Source organism: Ptychodera flava, chromosome 10 (genome assembly GCF_041260155.1).
Source record: "Ptychodera flava strain L36383 chromosome 10, AS_Pfla_20210202, whole genome shotgun sequence".
NCBI lineage: Eukaryota > Metazoa > Hemichordata > Enteropneusta > Ptychoderidae > Ptychodera > Ptychodera flava.
In genome coordinates, this window is record NC_091937.1 from 21,957,490 (window position 1) to 21,973,328 (window position 15,839).

The 15,839-nt window shown below is 36.4% G+C and overlaps 1 protein-coding gene across 9 annotated transcripts in view; it reads left to right on the top strand.

Annotated features, from left to right (window-relative positions):
* LOC139142248 (paraspeckle component 1-like) overlaps positions 1–14,682 on the top strand; it is a 28,397-nt gene extending 13,715 nt beyond the window's left edge. For 4 of the 9 annotated variants that reach the window (XR_011554333.1, XR_011554335.1, XR_011554336.1 and 1 more), the window contains 3 exons: positions 12,511–12,575; positions 13,186–13,381; positions 13,902–14,682. Coding sequence is in view for 4 of the 9 variants with exons in the window: in XM_070712131.1 (XP_070568232.1) it covers positions 631–834 (204 nt within the window). In the remaining 5 variants the exon portion in view is untranslated. Of the gene's footprint in view, positions 1–630; positions 1,633–12,510; positions 12,576–13,185; positions 13,382–13,901 lie in introns of those variants that run through there. The other 5 variants (XM_070712131.1, XM_070712132.1, XM_070712133.1 and 2 more) reach the window with 2 other exon arrangements.
* The last annotated feature ends 1,157 nt before the right edge of the window (positions 14,683–15,839 follow it).

Sequence of the window (15,839 nt, forward strand, 5' to 3'; positions counted from 1 at the left end):
TGAATTCTTTTTGACTTTGGTTTTTACTGTGGGTTCTATACTTTTAAATTGGTGATTTAATGTGTGCGTGAGAGAGAGAGACAGAGCGAGAGTGAGCGAGCGAGCGAGTGAGTGAGTGCATGCATTCAAGATGATGAACATGTTGGTGATAACTGATTATCAGTTTCATGGTGAATGAAAGTGATTTCAGAACAAATGATATTGCTGGGGACATTGGGACTTGGATATATATGTGTAATGTTTTGTCCTTGTTAATCATACTGAATATAGTTTGTCTTTCTCTTAATTTTTTGTAATCTGTAACATATCTGAATGAGGCTGACTAGTCTAATAACAAGTTACAACCATTCTCTTCTCTCCCATACATGTACGTTTCCTGCTGCCGTTGCCTCCGGATGATTGATAACTGCACCTTATGTAAAATGGCCGTACTCCAAAATGAACTTGTCATTTCATGAACTGAATATATCTTCGTATCATGCATACTTTTGTGGTACATCATACACATGAACTTTTAATGTATCATGTACATGAACTGAAACGATATGAACATTATCATGGCACTTGACTTTCGCATTGCCAATTAATTCCATGATCTTGGAATGTTGATGGTCACATTTACAACTATAGCGCCAGTCTAGATTTGATCAACCCCCACGTCAGGGCCCAAGCTCACTTGTTCCTCGCCAAGGAGGTCCGATGGGTGGTGTTGCAGGCAGGGGTGGTGATGAGATGAGAGGCCGAGGTGGGTTTGATCGTATGGAAATGGAACGCAGAGGCCAAATGGATCGTGGCCATGATGAGTTTGCTCCCAAACGTATGCGCCGTTATTAAGCCTGCCCCAAGACCTTATCATAGAACTTTAAAATAACATCACTTTTTAAATACATTATCCAAGTACGAAAGTTGACCAGCATGTTTTCCTGTATGGCTTTTTGACTTTTACTAAGTTCATCTCTCACAAGTGATTATAATATTGATGTTTTAAAATAGAATAATACCTTAAATGTATGGCTAGAATTTGCTCAGATCATTATATTTCGATGTTTACTTTCAGCCCAAACTGCAGATGGTTAAACTTATTGAGGCAACTTTAGTTGTTTCAAAAGCATCATTACCATGCCCGCAGTATTTTGAGTGTTGCTGGTTATTTTTATTTTTCTGTGTATCAGCTGTAGGTTTAGAAATTGCCCGTGTTTCCTTTCTTAAATTACAATGTTTTATGTATTCGCAAGCGCAAAATATAATAGTAAGTACACAGACTTAAATCATTTAACGAGAAAGATGTTAAAAAAAAAAAAAACGATAGCAAATATTTCCTTTTTTGTCCTTTTAGCACAAATGTCAAAATCTCTCATATATCAGTCTACATGAACATAAAGAAACTATATTTTTAGGGTAGACTGGTTGTTGTCAAGATTTAAATGGAAGGCAAAAGTAAATTTAAATATCTTTGGAAACATGTCACTAATTAATGTTTAAGATTGTGGCTGGTTATCAAACTTTCATAGCCAGTAAAGTGTAAATGTTCTTAGTAGTTACTTGTGAGAAACCTTTCAATCATGTCTGTTGACATAATACCCTTGTGTTCCAAGCATTTTGAAATAAAAAAACTATCATTTAAAACGTGAACATTAGTTTTTTCCGATTCATATTTTTAAAAGTGGCAATAAATGTTTGTCATCGTTCTTCTAAATCTCTGTATGTTAAGTTAGCAGAGGGGAACAAACGTTTTTCTTCATTTGGTCATATGAGTCAGATGAACTTAAAATTTTGTCCCTTTTGCAGGGAAGGATCAATTACAAGAAATTTTAGGGTTTTGTAGCACATGCTGCCTAAAATGTAGCCATGGAATCAATTTGATGTCAAACAAAATGTCAGAAGATGCTGTTCAGGATGAAATTTTTGGTTAGATGATAAAAGATTTGAACCAAACTGGGAAAACGATAATGCTTAATAAAACTTGACAGGACGTGGGAAATTTGTGTCGAAGCCAGATTTTTTCTGGAATTTTTTCAGTAGAATCTCTGCTATGGCTTTTGCAAAAGCACAACTACCCTTCTTATTTCTTGGTTTGTTGAATGTATTATTCCCAGCAGGGACTTATAGATTGGGTCCTGTCCGTCCGTCCAGCAGCCGTTTCTCTGTCACCCCTGAGCCAATTTTTTTAAAACTGTGTGCAAGGACTGTGGCATACATGTGCACGTCAATTTATTTCGCGATACAATCCAATATGGCCGTCTGGCTGCCATTTTGTTGCCATTTTTTCATGTATTTGAACTATAACTCAACTATCCCACAACTGATTTCATTCAATGTTAGTTCACAGTTAAAGTTACCATGGCATATATGTGCACGTCAATTTATTTCTTGATATGATCCGGCCATTTTGTCGCGATTTTTTTCATGTTTTTGATCCATAACTCAACTATCACAGAACCGATTTCATTCAATGTTAGTAGTACACAGTTAAAGTTACTATGGCATATATGTGCACGTCAATTTATTTCGCGATAAGATCCAGCCATTTTGTTGCGATTGTTTTCATGTGTTTGATCCATAACTCAACTATCCCTGAACAATTTTTGTTCAAACTTGGCACACAGACATTTTGTTGTAGTGTGCATGTGCATCACAATCAATGGTGCGAGCAGGGACTGTGTCATCAGGAATGACTTGTTAGTGTCAAGTGGCTTAACACAAGCTGAAATACCAGGTGTAAATAGATCTAATACTAGTGTTGTAAATTGGATTAATATTAATATCACTTCCACATTTAGGTTTTCAACACCATCAATAATGAATATCCACGGTGATGAGCCTTAAATTTCTTATCAGGAAAAGTACCATTTTGCAGAAGTTATTTTCCCAATTCTCTTCAAAAATAACTATCTTCTGTTTGAAAGATTGCAAATGGTTTCAAGTTGCAATCATCAGTTTGATGTTCCTTGGAGGCGTTATTATAGAAATTTTAGTCATTGGTTTTCATGGAGAATTTCAAGTTTTCTTAAAGTCCGCCCCAAATGAATCAAATGTTTTTTACACCTTCGCTTCACATAAATTTGTACACTCGATGAAAACTTAGTATTCCAAAGAATTAAGAATTAAAAAATTTTAGTGGATTTTAGAATTAAAAGCTTCCAAATTATCCTACAGGGGATTCTAATTTAACTGAAAATATCAGCATTTGCCCTGTTAATTCCAACAAAACTGTGGATTTGTTGTGAAATCCAAACTACAGTGGTATACCACTATCATGCCACACTGGATGCATGGTATGCCCTCCAGAAAACTTGGCTTGTTCGTCTTTCTGTTACCGCTATGAATGACATATCAAGCTTTGGAGAGTAGTCCTTTCTGCCTACCAAACAACAATCCAAAGTTGCCGTCAATCAGCAGAATAAGGATACAGCTAGTCTCGTAGTAGTTCAGCACCTTGCAAGTGGTCGTCCCTCATCTTGTTAACAAAGTAGCTTCAATCAGCGAGGAAGATATTCATATGCATTCTGAAACAGATTCTACAGGATATGACCAGCCAGCCTGTACTGTCAAAATAACCAGTATGGTGTATTGTTACAAAGTATCAAGTCAGCAGAGAAACTGGAATATTGTAACAAAGTTGCAGTATTCACTCAAAAAGAAGAAACATTGTTTCACATTAAACAAAAGATGGCCATGCCAAGTTGTCAGTCAGCAATCTTTCAATCGAGCAAAACAGGCTTTTGTGAAGTTAGACCCACTAGTGCACTGGGTCTTTCAAGCTTTGATGTTACTACATGATGAACATGATACAGCTCAGACAGATGTATCACATTAGGAGAGGCTACGATCCATCAGTTGACATAGGGAGACGTAGGCAATGTGCATTTCCAATGCTGTGCTTGGCGTTGTCCCTGAAAATGTTAATACTCTGTATTGAATGATGAACAATACATGACAAGGTATGTACAGAATGACTTAACACAGTAAGAAGAGATTTTATTTTACCTTTGCCTTTCCTGAGTTTTATAATACAATGTAACAGTGTATAGAGCTGTATGGACAGCAGTGGAGATGTGTTCTTGTTCTGATATCCCCCTGAAATGTGTTGAAAAGTATAGTGCAGCACAGTATGCATATAGGAAAACTTGCCAAAAGTAACAATTAATATGAACTTTGAGATTCATTCAGTATTACAGGTGACTCTGCTTGTATATCTCGTCAAAATGGGCTCTTAGACAAAACAGAATATTTTTGACTTTACGCATGTATTAGAATCCTAAGAAATTGAAGTACTATGTGAAAGTCATCTTGACATGTGATACCAGAAGACAAAACTTCAATCCTCTGGCACAGAGCTGGAAGTGTACATGTTTCTTATTTGTCAAATGTTTGAGCACGATTTTTGTTGTAGGAAAATCCGATTGAATAATTCTTTTAATGAAACCTAGCTCTTAAATGTAAAATTTAAATTTTGTGTTTGAAAACTTCTCGCAATTTCAATTTGTTACAAAATACAATAATTGCTTCGTTTGCATCGGAAAAGGGCATATGTCAGTTATGGAACCTTGATATTCGCGCAAGCCTGAGAAAAGGCATGCTAATATGAACGAAAATGCATACTTTCTCTAATTTACAACTGTCCATGTTTATATGTCAGCAATAGTCGGTGAGATTCAATGTAGTGAACAATCTTACCGTTTGGTGATAATAATAAGTATGTTTACGTGGGCTTTGTGACTCCCTCGTTCATATTTATTTGTGGAACATTTTGAAACTGTGATTTCAGTCGATTGAAATGTAACTGAAAACTGCAAGAGAATGCGACGTGGTATTGCAAACTGACATTGATTTAAGTAACCAATGATAAGCTGTTGCTTCTTCTGCCGTACATTGTGTCATGCGAATCATAGTATCAATTGTAAGTATGGACAAGTGTACTGGTGAAGAGAAACGAATTTTACACCATTGGAACTACATTAATATTTGTGTACATACTGTGTTCCAGGCAATTCAGTTGGTATAATTTTTGTTTCATCTCTTCCTCAAAAGCCAAGTGTCAATTTAAGTGGTACTTTAAATGTTCCCTTGAAATCAAGACTGAACTATCTCAAAAATGACCCGACAGCATAATTTAGGACAATGCATAGAGTTCATAAGCAACAGATCATAACATTTTCCTCATATGATTCACCTCTATCTGCAATAATGCCAGATGTACCCATTGGTTGGCGGAAAGTCCCAAGTGTGTGTAAAGCATTGATTTAAATTGCACAAGTTTGTCAGTTTACCAATTACTCCTTCATGAACTTTGGAAATGAAAAACTCTGCAAGTTTGTACAGGTGGTACTGGAATGGAGTAATAGCCAGCAAAAGTTGACTGTGGCACTCACTTTAACCAAAGATGAAACTTCTGAACACTGTTAAACATGTCAGATTGTGCAACGTATGGTGCTGGGTTATGGTTATATCGAGTTGGTTTGAACACTGCTGTCCATTACATGCTCCCATAGACAATATTAAACCATTTGTGAAATGAAAGTTTACTTTTGAGGCACTTTGCCGTGTATAATGCCTACTTATGTGCTAATGATAGCATTATGTGGCACTGTTGTTTTACCATCAAGATAAGAATTGTTTCAGTGTATTACTCTTCTCATTTATCTTGCATTTTATCCCGTGATCTACTTTATATAGCTGTTATAGTTGAAGCTGATTTACTACGTCACTTGAAGATACCGTCATAGCCTTGGACAACCCCAAGTGGAAAGACATAAAATTTACAGTTGTCTGATCTTGTCACAAACTTGACTTTTTAAAACATGACAAAAACACTCATGCTTTATAATGTGTAATTAACAATACAAGAAGCTGTAGTCAAGGTATGGGTAAGTGATGCCATATTTATCAAGTTTCGTATCTTTATTATTTCACGTCACAAGTATTTTAAATAAGTTGTTTATGAAAAGTTAAGTGATTACTGCAGGCGTACTGCGTCCTCGCGTCGTGCATAAAGTCATCATCGCGCGCCCCTCTGTGAAAGCTCCATCTGACTGTCATAAAATTAAGAAACCAGCTGTATTACTCGTATGTAGTACTGCTGGACAGGTTGCCCAATCCAATACACTTGCTTTCAGCAAGTCTGTAAGTAATGATCATGCTGTTTAGACATGAATGTAAACTTCAAATGCATTGCACGAAATACTTGTTCACTGTAGAATTCAAGTGGTCAACATGAGAACAACAAATGTGTTCAAATGTACATCACCACAGAGTGAGTGATACACCAGCAAATGTATGCCGTGTATAGTTCGTATAAGGTTATACTTTTGTCCAGCCATGTTTATCATCAAATGTGGAATGTTTATTTTTTCAGACTCTGATATATACCACATGTGACTGATTTATTGATAACAACCCTACTTTTCTATGTATTTGCGTTATTTGCCGTGTCACAGAACCATATCGTACATCAGGGGAACTGACTCCAGAATCCTACAATGCAGAGATATGTTCAATACATGAATCAAGTTTTGATTTTGCAATTTATAGTTCACATTTTTATTACATCACTTTGTCTTGTTGTGGTGCGTGTTATATGAGAATGGTAATATCAACAAAAGATCAAATAGTTTGTGCTTCTTACCCAAGTGCGTGATGTACTTGACCTCTCACAACATTGAGATGGGAATAAAGATTCCACATGCAATCATTTAAACTGTCACCTCAGTCAGCTTTGGTCGTTGGAATATGTCATGTTCTTTCACACTTCCTTAACACCCTAATCTGCGATTTCTACATCAATAATTTCAGTGGCACTGTACTCCGCTTTTGACCAGAAAACTTTGAATGGACACACAAATTTCAAAACTGATCAGTAGTACTACCAACAAGAGTTTTCAAAAAAATTCGAAAGCTTCTTGTCACCAAATTTCATTTGAATGTAAAAATTATATGAATAATCTTAAGTAGAAACCAAACCAAAACATGGGGGAACTAAAAAATTACTTTGGAAAAAGATCGGCTGCTTGGTTTGAAGATCATGTTTGGATTAAAAGTGGGTTCAAAAATTAAACTGCAAATTGCATGAGTAAGGTAATCTGTGGACTGATAGACCAAATTTTGACTCTTATGATGTTCAGAGAAGATGATCTTTTAAATTATTTTTTGAATAAAATGTTGAAAAACCTAACAGTTCGCCTATTCCAAGTTTGACAAATTTGAATAAGGTCATCACATAAACATACTTACAGATTTCAATTTTTTTACTGTTTTCATGTTTGACTAACATTTTCATTTGAACAAACTGCTCTTCTCAATCCATCTTGCGTCTTTGCACCCACTCCGGTGTTAGATTTCGGCGTTCCACCAGTTTCACCAGTGAACATCCCTAATACACAGACATGCATCGACTAATCTTGGTAGCTGCTTAATGCCGTATGTACATACAGAGCATGTGTGTAAAATCTCAGGTATATATCTGTGAATTTTATATAGACTCCACTCCTACAGCTGCAGAATTGTACAGCAACAGTGATATTTCTCAAATACATAATGATACTTGCAGAATCTACCAACTCTGTTCAGTGGAACTGAACTGCAGTTTGTGTTGAGAACTGCAACTCCAACCCATTTTGAGTAAGGTTACATTCTTGGACATGTCTGAAATTTTACTTGAGACATTCGTGAAAGCAAGGGTTGGTATGATGTTGTGCTGATGCTGCCAGTATAGAGATATCATAAATTTGGCAGCAAATATAAAATGAGATTGTATCGTGCCACTTGAAGAATTACTGATCTCTGTTAAAGTTACTTTGTAAAACAAATATCTCTTGAGCAGTACTCTCCTAAAAGCAAATCTTGTCTTGACTAATTAGGTCTCTGACTGTCAAGACTTATTTACATATGTGATACCTTTGTGGCACAAAATGCATGTGTATGAAGGTGCATCTGGACATGTGGAGACACTGTTACAATTATGTCTTTGTTTGCTTGGATGGGTACACTGCTTTTCAAATGCTGTACCTATTTAATAATAATAATAATAATAATAATAATAAAGGATATTTATTGTGCGCCTAATCTCGCAGAGCTCTAGGCGCATGGCTACAAAAGAACTCTCATCAGGTGTGAGATTTAAAAAGGTGTGTTTTAAGAGTAGAACGAAAGGATGCTAAAGATTGAGTATGACGGAGATTTGCAGGTAAACTATTCCAAGGACCAGTATAGGAAAATGATCTTTCGCCGAAGCTTTTCGTGACAGCACGAGGTACTTTGAGTACACGAGTATCAAAGGAAGAACGCAACTGTCTTGAGGGACAGTACTGTTGAAGAAGGTCTGTAAGGTATTGCGGCCCAGATCCAATAAATGAATTGAAACAGATTACTGAAAGTTTGTATTGTATGCGAGATGTAATTGGTAACCAATGTAGCGAACACAAAAGAGGTTGGACGGAGTCCGATTTCTTGACCTATACACTAGTCGTGCAGCAGCATTTTGCACTCTCTGCAACTTTTGGAGTAAATATTTGGGACAACCAGCTAAAAGAGAGTTACAATAGTCCAGGCGCGAAAGTACAAGTGCGCAGATTAAAGTTTTGGTGGCTTCCACAGTGAGGAAGTGACGAATTGAACTAATATGTCGGAGGTGGATGTAGGCGACTCTACAAATATTTTGAACATGAAGCGACATATTCAAGTGACAGTCAAGTGTGACACCAAGGTTTTTCACATTTCTAACAAATTGAATATCAGAATTCCCGACACGCATAGAGGTAGGGGTTAATTTTGGAGATGATCTTTGAGATATGACCACCATTGCTTCAGTTTTGTTGTCGTTCAACTGAAGTTTATTGTGGGTCATCCAAGTTTTGACGTCACTGATACAATTTTGCACAGTATTGATTGTCACTTGAATATTGTCAATTGTGCTGACTCTATAAAGTTGGTTATCGTCAGCAAAAGCATGGTGCTGCACTCCGTGATTTCTGACAATTTCGAAGAGTGGTTCTGTGTACATGACAAACAAGACGGGCCCAAGTACAGAACCTTGAGGAACTCCAAACGAGAGAATGGACGAGTCTGATCTCACACCATTGATAGTAACAGTTTGCGTTCTACCAGAGAGATAGGACTCAAACCAGGACAGCGCAGATTCAGTTATTCCAAAATGTAATGTAATGTCCACCTGGCTGGTAGCTGTGCTGAATGCAGTTTGTTCTTCAGTATTGCTCTGAATTTTTAGCCCCACTCATATAATAGACGGATGTGCGTTGTCGTCCAGCATCGGTCTCCTTTTAAATTCCAAGCTTTTTCTTCTTCAAAACAGCCTGTGTCCAAGTCCTTCAATATTTTGAGTACAGGTCCCCTTGGATGACCTTAGTCAGATTTGTTCAAATTGTAATGAAATATGCAAATTCATATTTTTATCTGATTTTGCTATTTTTTGGCAAGTCTTCACTGCTTAAAAGCTAGTCCAACAGTTTTAATAATTGGTATACAGGTGAAAAGGGATGACCTCATTCAGATTTGTTCAAATTGTGATGAAATATGCAAATTTGTATTTTCAAGACAATTTTTGTCACTTTCGGTCAAGAAAATCTTCAAAACTGCTGGTCAGACAGCCTTAATGTTCAAAAAGTCCCCAGGGATGACGCAATTTATATTTATTCAAATTGTGCAGAATTACACTATTTTGTATTTTAAAGGCAACTATGTCATTTTTTATCAAAAATTATTTATAGAAAAAAAAATTTAGATACTCAATGTGATATATGAAATTATGATGAAAATCTGCAAAAATTTGCATTTTGGGGCAGTTTTTGCTATTTTTATGGTCAAATTTTTCTCAAAAACCACTTCGATAGCTTTGATATGTACCATGGCGGTTCATCTTAATGTGATATGTTCAAATTATGATGAAATCTTCAATTTTGTATTTTTGCCATATTTGTTGAGGTGCCTTCTGCAGTGAGCTATCAAAGATTTCCACCTTCATCAACACATGTGTCACAAATAATATTCTCCACATAACGCAGTGAAGCTCTATTGGCCATCAGATCACTTGTTATCACTTCTCCTGTTTGTAACGTAAGCCCAGTCTGAATGGTAGATGTAACTTTTGTAAAACTGCCATAAACTTTCATTGAAGACGTACTTGTATTTTAGCACTTTATTTTAGGACAGTATTGTCTTTAGAAATACCATCAGAAGTATTCTCTAAATGTATAAGGTCCTTCCAAGGTCACACAGCTATAACAAGTAACATCCATACTTTCCATAACTCAAGCATTTTGTCAACAGGAATATCACACCAGCTATGATGGACTGTAGAGAGATATACTACAAGAACAAGTATGGCTCTTGCTGTTACTGAAACTTCATCAAAAGCTGTAATCAGCTGTGTGCTGCTGTAAAAATAATGAAACTAACAATAGAAATCAAAGAATCCAGTGTTTTCACGTTATTTCTGTGCAGCTGTAGAAAATTGATGTCTTGTGTTGATAATTTAAGACATACATTTATGTATGTATGTATGTAAGAAAAAATGCTCATTGCAGCAACAAGTGATGCCTGCATGTTGATCACAAACTTTCACAAAATACAGGCCGATTCCTGCAAACTGTTTGAGGGGGGATAATAAATGGTTTACCACGGTAAACGAAAACTTAAACCCATTCTTCATCAACTACTCCATGCATGTAGTGCCTGTTAACTTTCCAGTGTCATAATACCCAAAGCCAGCATTGTTTGGGGTAATTTACCTTGAATAAGTTCTGAATGGACAATATCTGTTCTGATTGAAGTATAAAATTTTTTGCATTTCTGCGTGAAAGTGATGGTAATTTACTGTACGACTAAGTTATTTCAATATTAAGCTATGAGAACAAAACACTCGATTGAGCTTTTGTTAATGGTATACAATCAGCAAAAGAATGTTCATAGGGTGGTCTATCCATGAGGATGAGATTTGCCACTTTAATATAATATTGCAAGATGCATACATCTTTCAGTATTACACTATCTTTAAGAAGACTTTACCATTGAAACAGTCAGATGGAAGCTTTCACAACCATTTGTGCCCTGGTATAATGAATACACTGCGCTAACTGCCGCTCTTACTGAGTAAGTGACTTGTTTTTGGTATCACGGTATTGTAATGCTGTTATTACAGTGACACAAACCAGTTCAATATTAACAAAAGATTTCAACATGCTGCGAAAATAATCCAGTGGGTGTTTACTTCATCTGCCTTTGTGACAATGAAACTTTGTTCATTCAAGGATGTGCACAGAGTTATGAAAATTTTGTATGATTATTAATCGCAGAAATGGGCTTTCTGTATAAAGATTTTGAATTAAAAAGGAATCAATCACCAGGCAGATTCAACAGAAACAAATGTACAAGAACCTGTGAGGAAATCTTTCATTGGTAATCAGGTCCCCTCTCAAACGTGGATAATATATTTAAGTTTTAGTTCATTTCGTCATCAAAATATTTTCATACTGTGGGGCGTAACTACAAAAAACCTACTTGAACTTCCAAAGGAAAAAACTTCACAAGGCCATTGCTGTATTTGTTTTAATTATATGCCATCTTCCTGCTCATCTTATCACCCGTTTTGAAAAACCTGGATGAGCTAACATCAAGTCCAACTTTTTTGTACAGTTCATCAGTTTTTTCACATAGCTAATTACTACTACTACTTGCTGTTTTAAAGTTCATCAAAAAAATTTCACGTGCAGAGAAAAGCATATTTAAAGTGAAATCTACCCATATTTGACCACATTTGTACAGCACTCATTTTACATAAACCTATTGTCTTATCAGAACTTCGACGGTGCTTCTACATTTGTCAGAGAGGGTGGGTGTGGGGTGCGGGAGGAGGGAAGGGGGCATTGCTGGAGGCGTTCCTGATTACCATTTTGGCCAAGTTTGAGTATTTTTTGCTGCAATTTGTGCTATCCACATATTGGTTAAAACACCAACACTAGAAAACTCTGATACACACTGCCATCAAGATGGATATGCCTTGACATGTGATATACGTTACATTCTCAAACGTAGCTGTCAGCAATTAGACTCTATTTTATTTCGTCGATCTTTTCTCATTGATACTCTTGTAGAATTTTAGGCAATTTTTTGATTTGACCACAGTGATATTTGATGAGCAAGTGGATCTCATTAGAAGTTATTTGGTGCAGGCAACAAACTGCTACAGTACCCGTGTTCTCAGAAAGGAATCCACATTCAGCGATGATTACTGCCCTCTGTAGATGTCACACCAAAATGAAGGAATGAATTTGTGCACAAAAATTTATTCATAGTTTCACTTCTTTAGACTTCACAAACAAAAAATATATGCAAATCAACTCGATCATGACAGACTACTTGTTCCAGAATACATAACTGATATAGTTCAGGTCTGAGTAATTCTGAACTTCTGGCCTCTTTGTTCAAGAATTCAAATATTGAGAGGCTTAGAAGTGTATGGCTATCCTTTACTCATTTTGTCAATTTTTTTATATTTAGATGAACGTTTGGCATCAGGCACAGAGCAGTCTTGTGGAAAGCTATGGATAAACCTCAATCCTCTGGTGAGTTTTCTTGTCAGTCAAGACTATCTAAATAAGCTCCTGTGATAGTTTGGAGTCATACTCTTCTCAGTAAACCTTACAATACTCTATTCAAACATGAATGCTTGATATTTGTATATCATAAATTTATAAAAATTATACTGCAGTCATTTCTTTCAGGCATTTAGTTTCCAAGATTAGGTGCCTTACATAAAATTCTCTCTTTGCCGTCCGCACGCTGGTAAGTTTTCAGAGAAAATTAACAAAACAATGGTAACATTATTACAAATAAAAATATTATTTTTCCAAAAGAAACCAAATTAAAAAATGAGCTTATTTTTAATACACTTTTTTTTTGTCTGTGTTTGTTTTTTTACCTGGCTAGCTAGTAGGTTTTTCAAAAATCTAAGGACGGCAAACAAAGAATTTTCTGTAAATGGCCTTCATGAAATGGAATCGCCAGTCATCCTTGTACAGGCTTTATCCAACATAAACTGAAATGGCTGTGAAAATGTGTGGCTTTAAGTTGGAAGATACCAACCTGCATTTTGTAACGGAATTTGTCTTCAGTCATCTGAGCACACTGAGTACCAGGAGATGACTTAAGATATCTATTTTCACATTACTACAGATTGGCATATTGCCATAGCCGTATTGGTGGTGTCAGCAGTCCTCGGGTATCGAATGATACAACCTGAGTATTCCAGTGAGACCTTTCTACCGATGACGTCCAGAGTGAGCGTTGGACAACCTGTCCCATCCACTTATTTCTGAGAATGACAACAAATCCAGGACAGAAGGTGAATGGTGTTAGTCATACCACAAAGGTATCACAATTTCTTTGTTAAATGCCTTGATCTTCTAACAATACTAATTTTGGCATAGTCAGGTGTTTATGATATATCACAGATTCAGGTAACTTTCTCAATCACCAATGTTGGGTTGATATTCATCATCTCGGAAGCTGTTATCCAGTTGGTTGACTGAATCTTACCGTTATTATTAAACTATACACAGTAGACTCCCTAAGTTGCTGTGAATAGTGACAATAGACCAGTAAGATATAACCTTCCGAGCCAGTTGCACATCAGCAGGCAATCTCGGTTCATACTTGGGTCAAAATATACTAAACTAATAGTGCCCATCATTTTGGATTCACTGTAACAACAAAATTGAGTTGTGTACTTTTTCTTCCACTTTGAACATCACATAGATTGTAATGCACAAAAGAATACACAAGAGAACCTAGTTACAGGATAGTTACATTAGAATGGATAAATTTGGCTGGTCAGGCGACAAGTGTCCCCTAGAGTAATGGTTTGTGCTTTTTTTTCAATCCTTTCCCAGAAAGTGGTAAACTTCATGGAAAACTGAAGAGCAGTGATTTCCTGTCGGGAATTGCCAAAGAATCATCGGCCGAAAAAATGTTATCACCCGTCACCTGCAGTTACCAGATGGAGAAATTTTCATTACATGTCAGTAGTAGGGAAGCATCTCTCAGAGAGATTTTGTAAACTTTTTTACTAGGAATGAACAATAATTCCAAACAAGACCTTTACATGTCACCATAGATTTCTGTGTGTAATACCCGACAATTTCAGCAGGTAGTTTGTGTACTTCACGAACTGAGATGATTCTGTATTTTGTACAACAGTTTGGTCATCTATCCATGGATGCATGTCATGTTTTTTACATTTGATTCAATTCTGTCAGATCTGCTGTCCAATTTCAAAACCCATGTTAAGCTAACGAAATGATGGGTGGTAACATCAAGCCATGTCATGTGGTGATAGTCATCTTGGTTCAAAATGTTCAGATCAGTCTGTGTACTGTTCTTGGCCACAAACAGGAAATGTCTAATACAGAAAAAAATTATCACTCTTATTATTGAGAAATTCAAAGTGAGGGTATATGTCAATGTTTGAAACTGAGGAGACCTTCAGCTTTTTATGCTTATATGGATGTCAATCTTATTTTTCATAAAACACAAGAGTTGCAATCAGTAATGAATTTGGACAAGAACAGCTTATCATCCCTCACCATCACTGAGGGTGTCTTTGTAAGAGTGCCACAAGATTGTATCATTGTGAAGTTTTGAGACACAGAGAATAAAAAAGTGAACAAAAGACTCGACATGTGCATTGCGTTTGTGATATATAGTCTTTCCCATGCTGAACCATTCAAAAGACACAGTTGCCAATGTACATTCACTAAACCCGGTAACCATTGACAACAGGCAAGTTGCAGCGCACAGCACCTGCAATTTTCCCGGATATGTCCCCTGTTCAGTTCTATGCATTTACATAGCGTCAACATTGAGGCATGTAATGATTTGTGCTTTTTCATATGACACTGAATGCCAAAAAACAACTTTATGCAAGAATTCTTTTTTTGTGAGTTTGTCTGAAAGTGTCTAACAGAGAAACAAATGTTTAGCATGCTTTGATGAAGTAAAATCATTCTCTTTCATAGTTAATGATAATAATGGGACTAATGTGCAGCATCTCGGAAGCTGTATTCCAATTGGTTAGCCGAATCCTGCTGTTATAAATGAATAATACAAAGACTCCTGAAGTTGCTGTGAATAGTGACAATCGACCAATCAGATGTTACCTTCTAAGCCCATCAGTAAAAATTGGTCATCATGTGAAATACTGGATTAGAGCAGCACAAAGGCCAAAAATTTATTGATATATTTTAAATTCAAAATGGTTAAAATCTTGGAGAATTTTCAATAAATTTAGCTTACCAATCATTCTTTAGAAGTCTTCACAAGCATCCGATCAGAGCACCCTGGAGATTCACTGCACCTAAAAAACCTGCTCTTCTAATAGGTATGCAAAATCCTTCCTTGAAAATTAAGCCTTCCATGAAGACAAGGCCAGCTTAATTGTAGGAACTGCACCAAGCCTTAAAAGTTTTTCCTGTCTTCATTGTAAATGGACACAAATTCTGACAACCGAACCAATCCGCCCATCTTGTTCTCTGATTGGTTTAAGGGAAATCATCAACATCACCATGCGAGGTGAACCCTGGGATTAAATGTGATGAACTCAAAACTGGATATGAGAAAAGCAGACAGTCAATTAAAGGCCAGGTGTAAATTAATTAAACAACCAGCCGATGTAGTACAAGGGGGACGGGGTAGAGGAAAATACATCCTTTCTGGCTTGATAGTGATACCGTCGAGAAAATGACAATGTTCCAGAGGGCGCTGTACTCCGTAACAATAAATTTGGCACGCCTATTTGAAAGTTATGTAATTGAAACTATTTCCACACACAA